Consider the following 21156-nt stretch of genomic DNA (forward strand, 5'->3'; position numbering starts at 1 on the left):
CTGAAAACTGAAGGCTCTGCCTCTCGTTCTACTTTTAAATACTCTAGGAACAACAAGTAGGCCTGCAGTCCGAGAGCGAAATTCTCTAATGGGGTGATATGGTACTATAAGGTCATTAATATAAGATGGGATCTGACTATTCACGACCTTCTTTGTGAGGACCAGGATTTTTGAATTCAAAATCCTGGTCTTCTGCCACATACAAGGATGTATTGTTATTCATTCTTTCACTGATTAGGTTATTGCGGCAGCGTGGTTTTCCTTTCACAATACAACCCAAAAGGAAAACACAAACAATTTGAAGAAAATTATCCCGGTCTGTGGTGGGAAAGTCATTTGGAGTAATTCTCTAATGGTCTTTTCTTCTTTTTGCAGAAGTTCCTCTCAGAGGGCGAGTCCAAATCAGCTCGCTGTGATGATGTGACCTACCTGAAGAAGAAAGACTGCAAAAATATTGAGGACCCCCGCGGCAGCACTGAAATTACCCAGAACAAAGATGTCACCGTTCGCAACAAGGATGGGAACGTAAAACTCAAGCCTGAGGAGATCACACAGATACAGCCTCAGAAACTCAAAGTGACGCTCAGATCTGGTAAGCAGGCGTATGCTGATGCTATGTTCCTGACTATGTTTACATTTATTAGCTAGCTGTTCAGCATCGATTTCAGTGTTTTCACCGACGCCATCTTGGTATTTTGAAACCAGATGTGATGAGTGATGGCGGGCCTGACTGTGAAACCAAGGACACAGCAAACTCATGGGCTAACATTTGTGATTAGCAAGTCAATAGCCAGTGAACGTTCCCTGGATGATAGTAGTGGCCATAAGCTACTGCATGATGCTTTTCTTCTGTCATTTAATGGTCGGGCATTGTACAGCTACAAGCATTTCACCCCCATGTCATACTGTGTATGGTTGTGTGTGTGTGTGACAAATAAAATTTGAATTTGAATTTGAATTTGATTAATGTGGCAAAATGTTATGCCAGATGCCCTTCTTAATGCATCGTCAGGGGATTTGTGTGCTTCTGGGATCAAACTTGAGATCTTTTGCTTCTTAGGCAAATGCATAAATCACTGTATTATGAAGGCTCAGGTCTAGAAACTAGCGACTGAGCCCAAAGTTTGCTGAGGTCACAAAGCTAGAAGTCACCTTGAAGTCTTTTTTTAACCAGAGGAATATAGATGTGAATATACATAACTTTCCCTAGGGATCAATAAAGTATTCTGATATCCTGGTTGAATTTCTTTTACTCGTCACAGTTAAAACAGCTGTGTAAATACCCTAACGTAATTAGAGATTGTGTTATGTTAAAAAGGCTTTCAATATAGCCTGAACTTTTGATGCTTTGGCAGTTTGCTGAAACTGTTGTCAGGTCAAAACAAAAGCAAATTTTTATTTGGAGTAAATATGTTGATGGTTCATAGTTGGTGTAATGTCAAAGCAGTTTAGATTTAGAAGCCGTTATATTTGTGTCAGTCTCACCTTTAGCCACTTTAAAGCCAGTGGACTGGAAAAGATAAGAAATTTATAAGAATTATTTTAATAATTTTATCAGTTTGAAGAAGCTGGCATGATGCAAACTTAAATTTCCAAAGATGGTAAAATGAATTTGAGACCACCCCCCTTAAATTATCTTTAGTTTCCAACCCTTTTGTATTTAAGTGTAACTCTGGTTTTCCAGTAAAAACAGGAAACTTGTCGTTAGTCTAATAACTAACAATGCTCTGCTTTTGCCTTTAAGGTGAGCCACAGACTTTTGACCTGAAATTCAAGCGTGCTGAGGATTACCCCATCGACTTATATTACCTCATGGACCTCTCGTTCTCCATGAAAGATGATTTGGAAAATGTGAAGAACCTTGGCACTGACCTCATGAGGGAAATGCGGGAGATCACGTCAGACTTCAGGATAGGTACGGTTAAAAACATGAAACCCAATAAATGTCCTTCAAAACAGCAGAAAACCCTCAGCCTTCCAAATGAGTTTATAATCCCAAGTTAAGAAATGCTCTCCTTTTTTGTTTCGCCTTAAGGTTTTGGCTCCTTTGTGGAGAAAACGGTCATGCCTTACATCAGCACCACACCTGCCAGGCTAATCAACCCCTGTTCCAACAACGAGAACTGTACGAGCCCCTTCAGCTACAAGAACGTCCTGAAGCTCACCAGCAACGGAGACAGGTTTAACCAGCTGGTCAGTCAGCAGCAGATCTCAGGAAACCTGGACTCTCCAGAGGGGGGGTTTGATGCCATCATGCAGGTGGCAGTCTGTGAGGTGAGCGTTTAATTAATTAAGCTTGTTTTTTTTTTTTTTGTGTGTGTGTTTTTTTTTTTTTTTGTTTGTTTTTTCTATTCTTCTGTGCCTGCAAAATGCATAGAATACAAATAAGTATAAATAAGATAAATAAGGATATCTTCTTGTTTTGATCCCAGGAGCAAATTGGCTGGAGGAACGTGACTCGTCTGCTGGTGTTTTCCACTGATGCTGGTTTCCACTTCGCTGGAGACGGCAAGCTGGGCGGCATTGTCCTCCCCAACGATGGGAAGTGTCACCTGGAAAACAACGTGTACAGTATGAGCCACTACTACGTATGTACCATCATGTCTTTAACACTAACAGTAAATCCAGGGAGAGCTGACTGAGAATGAGAGCTGTTATATGTTCACCTTTTTTAATAATGGTCTCAGTTTTATCGTCTGTTCATTAATTGTATCTTCACATGACCCATATTCTTTGTTAAGTTTGTTTTGTATGTTTAACAGGATTATCCCTCTATTGCTCACCTGGTCCAGAAGTTGAGTGATCACAACATTCAGACCATCTTTGCTGTAACTGAGGAATTTCAGCCTGTTTACCAGGTAACCTTTGTACATTGTGTTTGAAGACTCTTCTTTTTCTTTTTTATACAAGCAGAACCCACACTGGGAAGGTCAAAAAACCCTGTATTGTTATGTATATATGTCTATCAATATTTATTGTTTTATTATATAATGTTTTTTGGCTCAGAATGGGTGTTGGGTGGTTGATTGGTCCATTGGTCCATCGCCTCTGTCAGTGCACCCTAGGGCGGCTGTGGCTACAATGTAGCTTACCGTCACCAGTGTCTGAATGTGTGTGTGTGAATGGGTGGATGACTGAACGTGTAAAGCGCTTTGGGGTCCTTAGGGACTAGAAAAATGCTACACAAACACAGGCCATTTACCATTAGACATGAAATCTATTATCTTATTTTTAAAAAAAAATTACATTATATTTCAGAAAATTATACCTCAGTTAACAAAACAAGGTCAAAAAACCAATCACAACGCTGGTGATTTTCCTTTCTGCTTTCAAAGAATTTCTCATTGCAGGAAAATGTAATAACTTTCCAGCACTGTATTTCACAATTTAGTTAGGAATATCATCCAACCGATAGATCAGCTCCAATTTTTTTTTATGTAATTCACAGGATATGATTCATGTATGTTAATTCTTTCTTTTGACTCTCGTTTCTCTTACAGGAGTTGAAAAATCTTATTCCCAAATCAGCTGTCGGCACGCTTTCCTCCAACTCCAGTAATGTCATCAAACTCATCATTGATGCCTACAATGTAAGTTGAACTGCACAATCATCACGTGATCTTAGACTCTCCCCTGATGATCGGGGATTGATTTAGCATTGAGTTATTTCTCATGTATACATAGCCAGGCATTTGTCATCTTCATCTGAGCACGTGAAGATTACAGGTAACGAAATGTAACATAAACGTAAGAGGTCACATCCAGAGAAATTCAACGCAAATAATCAGCCAAATTTGAGGAACTGATAACTGGTGCTTTCCTCTTCACCTGTGTGCATGAATACTTTCTCTCTTCCATCATAAACAAACCCAAGTGACAGCTATGCCTTAGCTGTGCCACTCCCAAAAATACATCTTAATTATAAGGAATTAATTATTACTTAAGTTAGTTATAAGCTGCTACTCATCTGTAGAGAGACAAAGTTTAATAAATGTTTGATTCTTATCTTTTTCTTTTTTGCAGTCTTTGTCATCTGAGGTGATTCTGGAGAACAGCAAGCTGCCCGAGGGCGTTTCTATCTCGTACAAAGCCTTCTGTAAAAACGGTGTGCGAGGAACAGAGGACAACGGCAGGAAGTGCACTAACATCTCCATTGGCGACGAGGTAATAGGATCCAGGCTTGGTTTCCATGTGCTGACGAGTGTAAAACAAGCAAACCAAAAATTATATCTGAGAAAAAGAAAGGGTTTAGATACTCTGGGGAAAATGTATTGAGTCAAATACATTTATTTGATGATCTGAAACATTTAAATGTGACAATCATACAAAAAGAAAAACAGTTACCTTGATGGCATCCTCCTCATACGGTGTGATTCTCTCTGGTTTCCAGGTGTCTTTTAAGATCTCTATTGAATCTCAGAAGTGTCCTTCAGGTGGCAAGCCTGAGGTCATTACAGTGAAACCGCTGGGCTTCAATGAGGAGGTGGCGATAGAGCTCAATTTCATCTGTGACTGTGAATGTGCCAAAAAGGGAGAGCCCAACAGTCCGAAGTGCCACGGGGGAAACGGGATTTTTGAATGTGGAGCCTGCAAGTAAGTATTGATGTGCATTGATGCAGAGAGATGTAGAGCTGCTGAGCCATGTATGATGGAGCATAAGGATGTGTGGGTCTGTAATTTCAAAATATTCCTCAACATATTTAAGTAATTTGATTAAAAGCTGGATTTATGATTTCAGTGGCATACTTTAATCATCCACCTAAATAGTCAAGAGACTTATTGCTGCTTGTAATGTGACACTAAAACTTGAATAATTAAACTTTTGTTGTTCTGTGGCAGATGTAACGAAGGACGTATTGGGCGTGAATGTGAGTGCAGCAAAGACGAAGTCCGGTCAGACGACCTGGATGCTAACTGCAGAAAACCCAACAGTACAGATATCTGTAGCAACAATGGCGAGTGCCTCTGTGGCACCTGCGAATGTAAGAAGCGGGAGAATCCTGCAGAAGTCTACAGTGGCAAGTACTGTGAGTGCGACAACTTCAACTGCGACCGCTCTGGCAATTTGCTCTGCGGAGGTAAGGGTTACAGAAGTAAACTCATTTGAAAGTATGATTGATTTAACTCCACACTGAATGTGTTTGATGCCTGTGCTCCATTAGGACATGGACGCTGCGAATGCAGGAAGTGCATCTGTGACACCAACTACACAGGCAATGCCTGTGAATGTTCCCTGGATGAATCCACCTGCCTTGCCAAGAACGGGCAGCTCTGTAATGGCCGCGGCAAATGCGAGTGTGGAATCTGCAAATGCGAAGACCCCAAATTCCAGGGTCCGACATGTGAGGTCTGTCCGACCTGCCCCGGTGTCTGCACTGAGCACAAGTGAGTGTGAAGCTTTCATCTTTGGTTGGAGAAACAACATATAGAAATCTAAAAATGTAAAGTCTGTTTTAACATGTAAGCTTAGAAGTTGTATGCCAAACTGAGTCATGTGATTTATGATTAAATTCTAGTTAAAAGCCAAAAGATTTATCTTTGATTTTTAACTAGAATTTCATAACAAATCATCTCAGAGACTATAATAATTCATAGTCATTAAAACTTATTTGATACACATTACAAAACAATTCAAGGAACACTTAAAAAAAACACATCAGGCAGTTTGCAGGATGCCAACAAGGTTCTGCCTGGGTCCTTGTCACTGGGAGCCTTTGGGTGTGGAGTTTCATGTTTTCCCAGTAATTTCATGAAATCTTCCAGGTGCCTGCGTTTCCTCCCAGAGACGTGCTTGTGATTCTAAATTAGATGATGTGCTTGCAGTGCATAGAATAAGCCTATGACAAATGACAAAACAAACTCTGTGGAAGAAATGCTGTTGGTTTTAGTTCATGTCTTTAGTTTTAGACTTTGTCAATAGAGAGGCCTTTATGTTTAAGCGGGGGATGTCTGTATGACTGAGGCTCTCACAAAATAAATGCCTTTAATTCCTGTTCTGAACTGACACTAAACATTTTCAACAGTAAAAACTAAAATGAACAAACTCACTGTGGAAATTAACCCAAAGTACAATAAATCAAAAACAAAATGTAAAACTAAGAGTTAAAATTAAGAGTTCTCACTGTATTAAAATGATCACATCATCCTTTATCTAAACAGTTAGATTTTCACTCGTTTTTTTCATGTGTGGCAGTTCAGACCTGACGACTGTTTTCCAGCATGGCGGTTATAATGTCTGGCGTCTCGAATATAAAACACTGTGGTGAGTAAACCACGCTGTGCTTCCACAGAGATTGTGTGCAGTGCAGAGCGTTTGGGGATGGCGAGAAGAAGGAGATGTGCCAAAAGGAGTGCAGCTACTTCAACCTAATAAAGGTGAAGGACCGAAAAGATCTACCTCAGCCCACAGACCAGAGCTTCCCCCTGACCCACTGCAAAGAGAAGGATGCAAACGACTGCTGGTTCTACTACACCTACGCCATCACCAAGAATTCCACCAAGGAAGTCTTTGTGGTAGAGAAACTGGGTACGGTCACACTGAGCTGATTTTGTCTGATCATCCTTTTACTTGCTTTCTGTTTATTGTTACAAAAGCAGATGCAATAGACAGTTTAATAGATGAGATGGCAAATCTTCCCTACTTTTAAGAAATCAAGAAAATAGCCATTAATATCAATGATTACTTATTTTCTGTTTATGATAATTACATTTTTGTTCTTTATATGAGCAACCGTTTTCATTGGGTGTCTTTGCTTTCCTTTTCCGTTAGACTGCCCGTCAGGACCTGACATCATCCCCATCGTGGCAGGTGTGGTAGCGGGCATTGTGCTCATCGGCCTCGCACTGCTGCTCATCTGGAAGCTGCTCATGATCATCCACGACCGCCGAGAGTTCGCCAAGTTTGAGAAGGAGAAGATGAATGCCAAATGGGACACGGTGAGTAGTAGAACCGCATTATCCACAGCACTAAATGACAGAGCCGTTCACTCGGGTTTATGCTTTAAAAAAATTTACCATGCTGAAAGAGCTAGTTATTTAAGCCATTGTGTCACAGTCCGCAGGTTAAATTTGGTATAGAAGGAGGCTGCTTGTTTTAGATGGTGAGAGTGTTATAAGATACGGGTCATTTTAGACTGAGACTTATGCAGAGCTACTCCAGTAGAGCTAGAAGATTCAGTAAAATGAGTCCACTTTAAACTGTAAGTGTTAAACAAAAAGATGAGTGTAACTTTACAGATTTTTCCAGGATTGTGCATGTGACAAAGCTCTCTAGGCAAAAATGTGAGGTAATCATGAGGATATGCCTCTCACTGTGTGGCCTGTACTCAGTCCTCAATGAACCCCAGCTCTATGCAGTTGTGTTGGTTCTCTATTCACTGAGGGCAGGGAGTGGCCTTTTCTCTGCTGCTGGTGCTGCCACTCGCCGTCCACATGCCACAACTGCATGACCATAAAAGGCAACGGAGCAGAGCGAGGAAGCCTGCAGAATGACCACTGATGGAAAGTTCAGCAGCAGCTGCTGCTCAGTGTGAGGCAGTTACAGCAGCAGTGTTTACGATTTGAAGGGAAAAAGCAGAACACAAATCACAGCCAGAGGACTTTAAATACTATTATTTACCATATTACAGACACACAGTAGATGGCTTTGAATTTCTTCTGATAAACATGTCATGAAGTGGACTATGTTACAGTCAGTTGGGTTTTTTTTTTTTGGTTTTTTTTTTAAATGGTATTCAAGTCTGTTCTTCCTAGTTTCAGCAAACCTTTTTAAAGAAAATTAGTTTTTTAAGATTTTATTTTATTATCAAATGTTTTGGCAACACAAGTGGAACCTATAAGGAAGAAGAATAAATATAAAAACAGTTTTAAAGAAAGTAGGAAACAAACTACTAAACAGAAACTGTGCAGCACTAATGACTGGTAGTAATAATTACAACGCTAATTAGTTACTATAATGTATTGCCTTCTTAGACTGTTTTCTATCCTTTCCAGTGCTTTTCCTGATTCTCTCCATTTCTTTCTTCAGTTTTTTCCATTCATCTTCCTTCTTTTTCTTGTTAGCAAGGGAACCCCATATACAAGAGTCCTATTAACCAGTTCCACAATCCCAGCTATGGGAATAAAGCCGCTGCCCTTTAGGTCAAAGTTTGTATTGCTCCTTCTTGCATGAGTGCAGCAATGAAATAAGTTTAGTGTCCGCATGTTGTGAATTTATATGCATGTCTAACCATAAATTTATATCCTGGAAACATTGGAAAGCAGATTTATTTTCACATTTGGTGATTAACGTGTATCTCTGTGGGAAAACTTTCTCCTATAAACATAAAAAAGCAGCTGCATCATCTACAAACAGGCAAAGCTTAAAACAGCACATGTGAAAACAAAAACCGGAACCTCTGCCCTGCTACAACACCCTGGACAGATCGCCGCTTTGTTGCAGAGCTAACATGAGAGGCAGAACCATTCATGCTCACTTTTTACATATACTGTCAATTAACCTAACTTCATGCATGCCTTTGTGTTGTGGGATGAAGCTGGAGTACCCCACACAGAGAACCCCAGAGCAGATTTTAACCCAGGATCTTCTTGCTGTGATGTGATGGTACTAACCACAGCCCTATGCTGCCCGACCCAAAGAAAAACCTCCAGGGAAAATGGAGTTTGGATTGTCAGCTGCTTTTAGGACAGATGAAAAAATAAACATAAAGCTGTCAGGAACTAGCTCAGAGTTCAAACAAGAGGGAAAGCACAGTTTAATTAAAAAAGGAGCACATTTTCTTCAATTAAATTAAACCTACTAAATAGTTTAAAAAGGATACTGTCAGTATTTTGAGTGTGTGGACCCGCTTGCTAGGGAAAAGAGAGGTTCAAGTATCAATTTGTAAGCAGCTGGCACACAAACATGAAAAGGTTATGCATGTTTTCCCTGTTCTTTTGAGTGCTGTGTCTCAGTGATGCATTTACTGTGTTTGCAACGGTTTACTCACTTTTCTTTCTCTTTTCTTTGCATTTCTCAGGGTGAGAATCCGATCTACAAAAGTGCCGTAACAACTGTCATCAATCCAAAGTACGAGGGCAAATGATGGAGCTTAGCCTACTTCGTGACAACACTGTATGGAAAAGAAAGCGGGAGGGGCGGGTTTTATAATGCTCACTGTTTTTGTTTGTCTGTTTGTTGTTGTAGCCACCAAATAATAGCATTGCATTTTGCGGCTCCGTTCTATTAACTTTTGATCTTCTATGCATCATCTGTAATTTGTACAGTATGTATAAACGTGTGGTTTTTACGTTTTGGTTTTGTTGAGAGAATTTTTTTTTGTTAAATAGAAGCCATCAGTGTTTCGATGAGCGGTTGAAATGAATGTTGATAATGGACAGTAAAGGAAGGGTTTCTTTCCAAATTAGCGTGCATGCATACAGTGCAGAGTAGGAGGCAATCAGTGTTTCAGAAACAGGCATACAAAAGTTTTACTGTGTCTTTAATCATTTTCAATGAGTGGGCGTCTCTTTGGATCGAGCCCTTCAGATGTAGTGCCGGGTTTGGCAGCAGCGGGGTGTGTACAGGAAGTGTTTTTTTTCTTTTCTTTTTGTTTTCCTGTGTTCTGTGTAAAGCCATACATGTATTCACAGAACAGAGCTGGGGGTGATGGTATGTTTGTTTTCAAAGTGACATAATCCGTCTGAACAATCATTTTTATTAAATGTGTCTTTGTGGAGAAAAGATTTTCTTGGGTTGCCTTACCTGATGAAGGGCAGCGGTGTACAGTAGTCTTACTGTTCAGCTCCAGGTTTTACTTGCTTAATTTAAAGCCAACTCAGGTCCTTTTATTCTTCTCAGCAATGCCAAATACACACAATTCTGCCTTATTTGCTGACTAAATTTGCTTATATTGTTTTTATTTGTACAATGTGAATGGGGGGCAAGTGTCCTGTTTTACATCTGAGTTACTACACTTAACTCTTTCAGAGGTGCCTCGATCAAACGTGCTTAATTAAAAAGAAATGGGGATGATGAAAAAAAGAGGATTGATAAGAGAACTTTTGGAAGGCTACGCCTGTCATCAACGTTTAAGTGCCTTTGTTGATTTCTCCATCACATTCACAATTGCGATTCTGTTTTCTGGAATTATTTATTGAATAAACCCCTAAAAAAAGAAAATGGACCCATATTGTTAAGTGTCATTGTGTATTTGCTGAAGATTTGATGCAGTGGAAACTTACATCATGACGTTAAAAATGACAAGATGACGCTCCAATGAGAAGTGTGGATGGTTTTGTTTACAGGCATAACAACAAGACTGTAGGTATAGTAGCGGGTAGTGTTCTTATTTTATTTGTTTACATTATGGAATTATCAAGCATTTAAATGTTTTATCCTGTTTAATTCAAAAATGATCGAAGTGCTATATAGTAATATAAGTTAAAGTAATACAATTAAAATGTATGCAGCATGCGTGATTAAACTGCCCTACTTTTACAGTAATGTAAGAGGAAAAATGGGGGGCACAGAAAATAAGAGAGATAAACATGTTTGACTTTTTTTTTTTTTTTTTTTTTTTTTTTTTTTTTTTCTGCAGCAGGAGAGTTGCTGTTGCTTCATTTCATGATTTCTTTGAATACCATATCTGCCTCTGAATAGGTGTCTGGTATCAAAGAAGAAAAGGGAGAAAAATCCTTTGTTTTTTGTTTTTTGTTCTCTGTATTCAAAGATATTCTGAATGTATGAAAACAACTCTTAAAAAGAAACTCAAGAGACCTGTTGAAGTCATTGTTTATGTATTACAGACATTCCTTTACAAAAATTAAAAAAAAAATTCGTAAGAATCGCATAGCTCAAAATATATGAATGCATTAGCAAAATAGTTCAATAATTTAAAAAAAAGTAGGAAAAAAATGGATTCGAATAAAAGGAGTTCAGTGAGTAAAACTAAATAAATAAATCACTGATCAAATCAATTTAAAATGTAATAATCTAAAAACCTCAGTCATACAGAATAGAAATATTTTTTTGCTATTCTACGTTTAGCAGATCTTTCTTTTTTGTACATAGCTTTATTTGCTTTCATTTTATACTTTTATTTGTTTATTTTAGCATGTAAATCGGCTACAAGCTAACGCTCGTCGTGACGTCGCCAGCCAATCACGTTGCACTCCATCCCCGTGGAGCGTGACGCCTTGAGTCGGGTGCTCTCCACAGGTGATTGGTGGCCTCGGCGGGCCAATCAGATCGCGTCGTTTACAGCAAAGTTGTTAACCCCCAACAGTAGCACTTTGGTTTCCACCTCTCTAGTTTCAGCCAGCTTTACATCGACATGGACTTTTCAGCAGCCAAAATAAGCCGTTTTTTGGTAGATCTACACCGGACAATGGCTCTGCCTGCCCGGACACCGGCGGACCGACCGGCTTTTATTATGAAGCCAACTAGAAGAAGTAGCTGTGGCTAACGCCAGTGGTAGTTGGGTGCCTCTGTGGCTAGCTGCGTCGTGTTGCCTGTCGTTTTTTTTTTTTTTAACTTCTGACTTGCAGAAATATTGCCCATCTATTTATAAATCCCCGACGTGTGACCGATGGTCGACTTGGTGAGTATTTTTCTGCAATGTTTTTAACTTGAATCGATGGTCGCCTGGAAAAAAGGCCCATCGTGATTAGTGTTTTCTGGCATCAGATGATTTCATACACGCAATCAAATTCCTGGCTGGTCAGCTGGATGCGATTCAGCATTAAAACCACAAGTTTCTAATCACTTTGCCACCTCCCGAAGCTAGGAGACCGTGATATGGATCGATATGTTCGGATGAAACGTTTATTGTTTTTATAAAACAAAAAAAATCTAATACTCTAGTTGTTACAGTTAGGTGGAAAAATAAGATGTCGGAAATCTGATCGGGGTTATTTGAGGGGGGGTAAGAGAACATGAGCAAAAGGTGGCTTCCTCTTTGAGAGGCTGCAGGTAATTTTTTAAATATGATTTCTTCTCTGGAATTTCCATCATCATCGTTGGAAATGTAGCACTGGGGGATCATAGGCTTTAGGGTGTGTGGCTGAACAGTGCCAGGCAGCTCCTGTGGTCTGCTAGGGAACTGCTTGGCCCTGGCCTGTATGGGTCTGGATCATAGCCTTATGCCCCACTCCACTGTATTATCTAACCTACAGTAGCTCCTTTCATAAAACACCCAGCCAGACGAAGACCTCTGACCGTCCTGGCCTGCTTGGCTGGATGAAGCTCAAATGGGAACTGCCTCATGGTGACTAGTTGTGCTGTCATTATTAGTTAATAATTAGTAATAAAGGCCTGCTTGGGATAAAAACTATGCTGGGGTTGCCTCATCTTCTGCATTAGACTGGATGTAAATCAGACGAGGACAATGTTTCTCGTGTTTTCCTGTGATTATGTGAACTTTTTGTGGGACAAACCCCACCCACATGGCACTTTTGTGTTGTGTGCTGACCCAAAGTATGTGAGGTATGAAAGTAATGTATTTAGTTTGAGGTAGTCTCTTTTGTATTTTTTTTTTAGATGTTTTTAGAAGTATAAATCTCAAGGTCACAAGCTTAACTTACTAACAGTATGTCACTCAAGCTCTTGTCTTTTTTGCATAACCACAGGGCAGTTGAGGCCTTGTCCTCAGAACGCCTTTACTCAAAGTTTCTGGAAATTAAAACAGATTTCAAGGCTTTATTCTCCAATACAGCTTAATTTGGGCTTGGCTAATTTGGAAAGCATCCAGCAGCTGTTATAATAACTGCATTACACAGACTTTATTCGTTTCAAAACCTAGAAACATGCACATGTCCCACTAGCCATATTTTAGTCATAACCTCATGACAGTGGCAGGCAGCATAAAAGGTGAAATATCTAAGAGAAGGAAACTATCGAGCATTGTAATATTACTGACACTGCATTTACAATTATACCAAATAAACTGCTTATAAGAAACTTTAAGAAATCATTAAATAAGGTATAAAAGTACTGACAAATGCAAGTACCTTTTACAGTTTTTTATCTTAAATGTAGCCTGCCAATTTCTTTTCAAGTAAAATGTTATAGATATAGGTTTTCATGTGTCACAGCAGGAGTCGATGACCACAGTAATGCTGTGCCTCTTAATATAAATGAATTGGGCTCATGTGTGTGTTTGCGCACAGCAGGGAGCTCGGTTACAGTCAAAACAGTAGATGACACACTTCATCACGGTACAAAGCTTTACTTTGAATCCCAGATAGTTAACATTTGATAAATAAAACTGAATTTCCTTGTAGGTAGGCACCAAAATATGCTTTGTAAATCCGATCTATTTCCCATTACTCTTGTTTTAGACATAAATGTCAGAGTTGTTCTCTCTAAAATAGCTTCTTAAACCTTCGCTAGTAAAGATGGGATTCACCAGACATCCCACAATATCATATTATCACAATACTATATTCATGTTATATTAATTAACATAGTGCAATACTCTGCACTGCACAAACATATATTATTATTTATCACCTTTTTTCCAAGTGCAAACTATGTCCTCAAAGTTATTGTTCTATCCAAAGATAAAGTTATCTCACTTCAATTATTCATGTTTTGTATTTGCTCCAAATGAAATTGTCAAGCATACCAACACTGTAACCAAAACCTACCATAAATGTTACATATGGAATGGGGTCACCGCAATCGGTTTGTGATAATACAGCAATTTCCAGGTATAAATCATCGAAAATCACGTAGTGTTGCTGTCCATCTAGACAAAAAAAAATCACATTTAACTATTAACTTTGTGCTAAGCAACCTTCCTCTTCTATAAGAGTCAAGTTCCCTCGAATTGTGACTCAGACCGATGACAACATGATGACTTTGTCTACATTTATAGATAGCATAGGAATGATTTGCAAACCTTTGACAATGTCTCTGAGAGTGGTTGCAGCCAGTCCAAGTCAGACTGCAACTGTTTGCAGAAAGATTTCCTCCTCTTAGGCGAGATGGAGAGACCTGCAAGTCCAACATGTAGATTCATCACTGGTTAGGGATCCTTCTTGATCTAAACAAACACTTATTGTCTGTCTGCTGACACTTAACAGCGAATTAAAGGTAAGTACCTTACCTAGTTACCTTCATAAAATGTCAGCCTGCTGCGGACAGTGGATGATGCCGCATGTAGTAGACATGTTTCACTGGATAAACAGAGAAGGGCTTAGGTCCAAAGGTGGAGGATGCCGTGACACGCCTGAGGCCTTTTGTTTACAAAGCAGGCTTTGGGGTTAACAGTGTTTTAAGAGTTACAAAAGTGATTAATTGCTTAACGGTGTAGATCACCATGGTAACATATACTGCGGCCGTAACCAGCTCCGAAGCAGGCTAAGTTTGAGATTAGAGATTAACAGGTTTTAATTCACCAGCTACTGATAAGTTAGTTCTCCAGAAAACAGAATTATTCCTGGAAATCCCTTGGACATCTGTGTGTGAATAATAAGAGGTTCTAAGGTGTCTTAAGGTTTTTTCTTTTCCTGATGAGCATTAATAATAAATATAGATTCTTAAAGAAACCTATTTCCTGGTTTTTCCTTTTGGCTAAAAACCCTTTTTATAACAATTTTATTGTTCTATATACCATGTATATGATCGTAAATCACATGTTTATACTTGTTGAACTTATATCAAATTTGCACATAGACCAAGCCTGTGTCTAAATTCTGGGCCTGTGGCTGTTGTATTTAAAAATTAACCTCCCCTAATGACAACCTGTTTGTCAGCTTTACATCCTGATTTCTAATAGGCTAAACTTCATTAATATACTAGATTTTTTTTCCAGTCTTCCTGGCCAAAGTGGTTAAAGTACTTTGACATTCATACTTTTCCTCACACACGTACCCAAACACGTAGTGGACTCGCCTTCGGCTGTGTTACTTTCAGCCTGTATTTTGTGTTTTAACATCTTTATATTTATTCTAATACGATAGTTTTATCTAACTTTATAAAATCAGGCACACTGCTGCCAGCAAACCCGTCAATGTTTGATAAATCAAATGCTCCCAACACTGACTCTTTCACATGAACACGCTCACAGCTATGTTGTGAAACCCTGGTTTAACTTATCGAGACGATAACCCCCTTTGTGGGACTGAGTCTCCAAGTGGACTTTTTAATCAGATTGTGTTAAACAATCTTGGAGAATGTGAGAATGCCAACTTTTGAGAACAAAGGTGAAGTGCAGAACTGCAGTCGCTACACAGGGATAGAGTTGATGAGCCATGACATGAAGGTATGGGAAAGACTTGTTGAAGAGCGGTGGGAACGTGTGCAGTAGGAGTGATGGATGCGTTCAGGGATTGCCTCTGAACCTCTTCTGTCTTGAACTGCTGATGGACAGATGAGGTCAGGGGTCCGTTTTTCGTACCTCGCTTACTACATCCAAGATCAAATCATCGCGCTAACTTTGAGCTTGCTATTCCGGTTCTCCGAACACACCTGTTGTTGACGATTAGTATAGCTGGATGAAGTAATGTGAGTAATGTGGCTTAACAGGGGCTACGCATCGATAGTAGAAACATTGATCGGCAACCCTTTGATTGGTCGGCGAAAATGTCGAAGGAGCGCGCTCGGTATTTTTCGGCAGCAGAGCAAGAACTCTTGATTGAGGGATTTCAGGAGTTTCAGAGTTTAATTAAAATGCAAGGGAACACTGCAAAGACTGCAAAAGCAAGGAGAGAGGGCTGGCAGAAAGTTGCTGACAAATTAAACTCGTAAGTAATTTAATAATAATAATAATAATGGATTGGATTTATATAGCGCTTTTCAAGGCACCCAAAGCGCTTTACAATGCCACTATTCATTCACTCTCACATTCACACACTGGTGGAAGCAGCTACGGTTGTAGCCACAGCTGCCCTGGGGCAGACTGACAGAAGCCAGGCTGCCATATCGCGCCATCGGCCCCTCTGGCCAACACCAGTAGGCGGTAGGGTAAATTTATTATATTACACTATATTATATTATATTATATTACATTATATCATATTATATTGTATTACATTATATCCTCTTTCACATTAGAGCCACAACAGGACCCACTAGAACATGGGAACAAGTAAAAGTGAAATATAAGAATATTCTACAGAATGGTAATATTTATCACTTATATTGCTTTTCGTCTCTTGGAAAGAGACCCTGAAATAATCTGTTTGTTTGTTTATAACAGCAACCAAGAAAAGGACAGAGCACAAAAAGACAGGTGGTGGTCCTGCACCCCCTCGTCAACAAGTTGGTTAAGTAAATAATACCCTCACGGGAAAACCGATATCTCTCTATGAGCACACTGTTGCGCTGAGCTAAAGGATCCTGTCTATCCCGCAATATACGCTGAATTCTGAAAACTCTCCTTATCAATCTTGCACCTTCCGCAATGGGTGGCTCGCGTATACGGACAGGACATGGCTGCGACAGACTTCCCAAATCCACCTTCGCTTTTATAGCCGTGGTCTCTCATCTTGATTACACGAAGTAATTTACAATTACTACTCTGAAATATGAATTACATCTGAAATAATCAAATACATGTAATAGAATGTTAATAGTACATTTCCCTTTTTTTAGGAAATGACCTGTATGTATCTGTGTGACATCAATAAAAGGATCAAGTGCTGCATTATCTTTAGTTACATTGATAATATTTATTTATGGTAAAACAGTGGTAAATTATCGCTGTTGCTTTCGTATAAATGAAGCGGACATACCTGAGTGGCCGCGATCTAATCTTGTTTACATAAAGTAAACCTGCTCCCGAGCAGGTTTACGCTTACGGATCTGTTGCTATGACAGCAAGTCCCGGATGAGCTTCGGAGAACCGAACGATCCAAGATCACGCGAAATCGTCAACAATCAAATCCAGCTAACTTACTTAGCGAGGTACCAAGAACAGACCCCAGAAGTCTCTGTGAACAATGTTTACAGACAACATTGTGATCTGTGGTGAGAGTAGGTGGAAGAGAGTCTGTAAGAGGTGGAGGTATGCTCTGGAGAGAAGAGGAATGAAAGTCAGTTGGAACTAGGGCTGCCACAAACGATTATTTTGATAGTCGACTAGTCACCGATTATTTTTGCAATTAGTCGACTAATCAGATCATGCATCCATTGAACATAAAACGTACAGCTTATTGCTCCAGCATGCAGCTGCTCTTATATAACTATCATTAGTTTACAGCTTTAAGTGTTTAAGGTATGTGCTAACTAAAAATAAAGACAAGATGATAGTTTGTTAAACTTTTAATGAAATTTGCAGGTTGTCTCGGTGGAGTTTAATAAACTCAGCCGTCTGCTCCTTGCTATCTAAAATATAACAGGACACTGGAGTAAATTCTCGACCACCTCACACTTCTGTTTAATCAGTTTTCTGTTTGACGTTTATTCAGCTGTGAAAACTGTAACTTTAATCTCAGCCAAACTGATTTACTCAGAAACAAATAAAACACTGAACAAAGCCAAACAATATAACATTTTAAGTCATCTAACTGACTTATATATCATGTTTAACCTGAGTAGCAAAAGACCACGGGGGTCTGAAAACGATGTGCCGGGAGTTCGGTGTTCTCGCCGGCTCTAGTGAGCCTTGATCTCCCAATCAGCTCGTCTCTGAAAACGTCGGAGCACTTTTGGGAATATGTGTTGTCTTGATAAACCTAGCAGTTATTTGAAGTTTACACAGCTACATTCTTGCCTGAAAATATCTTAAAAGTTTATTTTGTGACCTAGAAAGTGTAATATTAAAACTAAGTAGCTGCCGCCATTGTTGGAAACTGGAATTGGATGGGCCGCGCTATGAATTCTGGGATAGGTTGGGCAATGAAGGACACGCCCAACCCATGATTCAAATCTGGGGAAAAGGAGGATGCATTTGTCGGAGTCTTCAAATTTGCCTGTCACGTAATCGGCCTACAAATGCGGCCTCCAGAGGATGCAGCCACTGAATTTCGACAGCTACGATACTGGAAACTGCGTCTTCTTCTTTAGCCTTTAATGGCAGCTGGCATCCTTGTAGATGCACTGCTGCCATCTTCTGTTTCAGTCCGTTATTCCACTCTTGAATCCTACTACTTGTTTCTGCGTCTTTCAGGATCTTACGTAGCTTCAAACGACGCGTCGACTATTAAATTAGTCGTCGACGGTTTTGATAGTCGACATAACCGTGACGGGTCGACTAAACGTGGCAGCCCTAGTTGGAACATGACAGAATACATGTGTGAATGAGAGGGAAATGGGTGTAACAGTAACGATGCAAGGAGCAGAGGTACTTGAAGGTAGATGAATTGAAATACTTGGGATCGACCATCCAAAGCAAGAGACAGTGCACAAGAGAGGTGAAGAAGAGAGTGCAGGCACAATGGAGTGGATTTGGAAGAAGGATGGTAGTAAGAGTGAAAGGGAAGGTTTACAACATGGTAGCATGACCTATTGTGATCTGTGGTTTGGAGACGGTGGCACTGACAAAAAAGAGAGGAAGCCGAGCGGGAAATTGCAGAGTTGAAGATGCTAAAGTTCTTGTTTAGAGGGACCAGGATTAGAGAGGCATGTCTGAGGGGGTTTAGACGTGTACAGAGAAAGGATAGTAGATATATCAGACTAAGGATGATGATTATGGAGCTGCAGATGCTGCATTTTGTGTGCTGTTGGGCAAGAATGTGAGAGTAATGTACAAATATGAAGCAGATCTTCCTGTTGGAAAATGTTCGATAAACGTGCCATTTCAGTTTAAAACCCCTTGTTGCACACAAATAAACTCCTTTTGGTCCATTTGAGTGCCTTTGTGTGTTACCCACCAACACAGCCAGGTGTAGTTGTTGGATGGCCAGACCAGGAGGCCCTTCTGACAATTACAAACAGGTGGTGGATTTTGTTTTTGCTCCACCCAGACCAACAGGATCTAAATCTCCTTTTAAACTACATGTGGAAAAACTCATCAAGCGTGAGCTTTTTGACTAAATGTCCCTGCGCTGTTGTCAATTTGCTTGCAGGTCTTCATGGCACCATCTATGGATTTATTGATGAAAAGAAAACCTCAGGTCCCCTGGGTGGATCCTGGCTAAGAAACATGTCACCACCATCAACAGGTAACAATGTTAAATTAATGTTGTAAGTGTTTGGGTTTGGTGTGTGGTTTTTTTTTTTTTTTTGTGTGTGTATTTCTTTGGGGGGGTCACTTGAGTAGCATACTCAAACCATACCTTTGTGCTAGTCTTACCCTGAAAGCACAACTTCAGCCTGCTGGGATAAGCATGGTCACTTTTAAGCTTTTAACTGATACATATAATAATACATGCACTCAAAACGATGCACACAGTTTGTGATGCACTCACAGAGAAATGGCAGGCAGCGAGTGCCAACATGCATGCTGGTGATTTGATCCTTTGCCTGTCAGACCAGAAGAGGGCAGCGTTGTGCTCACATGGTGAGGCGTATCACCGGGAATAAACGTTTCTGGGGGGTTTTAATGATGGGCTGTGGTCAGATCAGAGTGATAAGTTTCAGTGGATCCGGGTTGTTCTTTCTGTGTGGTTCAAAGGGACGGCTGTCTCTACCCTGTGGTGTTAAAGGCGTTGGCTGTAGTTATTTTTAAGATTTTTGTGCCTCCTGTATTGTTTATCAAAGCATAAAATACACTATAGTGAAAACTTCCAATGTATAGTAGTAATTAGTAGTATTTTTATTCATTTTCATATATGACAAAGGTTTGGGTGGAAAAAATACAATTAAATGACATTGTTTGTCATTCCTTGCCAATAAATGCAGGGCTGTTGATCAGATTGATGAGCTGTAATGAATCACTGTAGTTGTTTCAGCTCAGTTAACAGTTATCTCTGTTAGCTGCATTGGTCTGCAGCTAGTCTGTCTCTAATTTTGTTAACCAAAACGTAAAATACACTGCAGTAAGATAGCTTGTATGTCCCACAGTTGGGAAATTCACTTTATTACAACAGCAAAATTAAAAGGAAAAAAAAATATAGAAGAAGCAATAAAGTAACCCATGACAATAATACTACACAATAGAGAAAATGTACACCATGCAATATTAAATACCTTTTTCAAATTCATTTTATTTGTTTACAATTTGTTTACAAAGTTTTAAGTGTTTTTTTTTCTTTTTCAAAAGTAGAAATTATTCATTATATATTAAATGCATTTTTAAATAGGGGTATCTTTTTTTATTTGTTGTGCTAAATACAGTTGGCAGTGGTTTTTTTTGTTTTTGTTTTGTTTTTTTAACCGTAGTCCTGTTATTCCAGTAGTCCCACTTTTTATTTATGTTTTTAAAATCGCATTTTTATTTTCTTTCATTTACTATTTTTTAAAGGGGGTATAGAACAACTTTACTTTTGTCATTTAATTTATTTATTTGAAAATTTATTTCGTTTTAGTTTACGATATACATTTCGGCCATTCCCGGTGCTTATTTCAATAATTTATGTGTATGTGTGGAAACGGAGTTAGTTTGCAAGAAATACCCCCTTCCCCCTACCCCCGCAACGCGCAAGCGCTCGGGACCGTGTGGGAATGGTCGGTCCACGAACTGGGGGTTGGACCGCTCCGAGCGAAACAGAGCAAACGAGTTTTAAATGTCCGCCATGTTGTCCATGGCGCACTGAACCAACGGTAGGGAGCGGAGCGTCGGAAAAAAACAGTCCGAGAGAGAGCGACCAAGATCCGGGCCTTCCCCCGGCTCCGTTGGCGACGCCCTAAATACAAGCTACAACCATTCGAACGTTAGAATAGAGACTAACCGCACAGAAACATCCATGAAAGCTCCACTCGGTACCGTTGTGAATATTAGGAGATCGGATAGATTTATATTGCACCTCGAATTGTGAAAAATGAGTAAATTGTCGTTTCGGGCACGGGCGCTGGACGCTTCCAAGCCACTACCCGTCTTCCGTTGTGAGGATTTACCCGACCTACACGAATATGCATCAATTAACCGGGCAGTGCCGCAGATGCCGACGGGGATGGAGAAAGAAGAGGAATCGGTATGCTTTAACCGTTTGAAAATATGAATTTATACGTTTTGTTTCATTTTTACGTGATCACAGGCGTCCCTCTTTTTTCTGCGCAAGCTTTCACAAAATGGCCGCCAATTTTCTCAGGAGAAACACGACGGTTTTGTGCCGCAAACGACTCATATACGG

The 21156-nt window shown here is 39.8% G+C and overlaps 2 protein-coding genes across 4 annotated transcripts in view; both read left to right on the forward strand.

The window, feature by feature from the left end:
• LOC101466194 (integrin beta-1) overlaps positions 1-10163 on the forward strand; it is a 29142-nt gene extending 18979 nt beyond the window's left edge. Inside the window, exons 4-16 of the mRNA XM_004565547.5 lie at positions 376-592; positions 1745-1915; positions 2036-2274; positions 2433-2588; positions 2763-2858; positions 3501-3590; positions 4024-4164; positions 4391-4593; positions 4840-5078; positions 5163-5385; positions 6291-6526; positions 6770-6936; positions 9018-10163. Coding sequence (XP_004565604.1) covers positions 376-592; positions 1745-1915; positions 2036-2274; positions 2433-2588; positions 2763-2858; positions 3501-3590; positions 4024-4164; positions 4391-4593; positions 4840-5078; positions 5163-5385; positions 6291-6526; positions 6770-6936; positions 9018-9083 — 2244 coding nt within the window. The 3' untranslated portion in view covers positions 9084-10163. The remainder of the gene's footprint in view (positions 1-375; positions 593-1744; positions 1916-2035; positions 2275-2432; positions 2589-2762; positions 2859-3500; positions 3591-4023; positions 4165-4390; positions 4594-4839; positions 5079-5162; positions 5386-6290; positions 6527-6769; positions 6937-9017) is intronic.
• A 1088-nt stretch (positions 10164-11251) lies between these two features.
• Positions 11252-21156, forward strand: part of LOC101466848 (enhancer of polycomb homolog 1) — a 37831-nt gene continuing 27926 nt past the window's right edge. For 2 of the 3 annotated variants that reach the window (XM_004565549.4, XM_023153651.3), the window contains exon 1: positions 20517-20997. In XM_004565549.4, the coding sequence (XP_004565606.2) occupies positions 20845-20997 (153 nt within the window). In that variant the 5' untranslated portion in view covers positions 20517-20844. Of the gene's footprint in view, positions 11580-18990; positions 19087-20516; positions 20998-21156 lie in introns of those variants that run through there. The other variant, XM_004565550.4, reaches the window with a different exon arrangement.

Source organism: Maylandia zebra, linkage group LG18, assembly GCF_041146795.1.
Source record: "Maylandia zebra isolate NMK-2024a linkage group LG18, Mzebra_GT3a, whole genome shotgun sequence".
Lineage (NCBI taxonomy): Eukaryota > Metazoa > Chordata > Actinopteri > Cichliformes > Cichlidae > Maylandia > Maylandia zebra.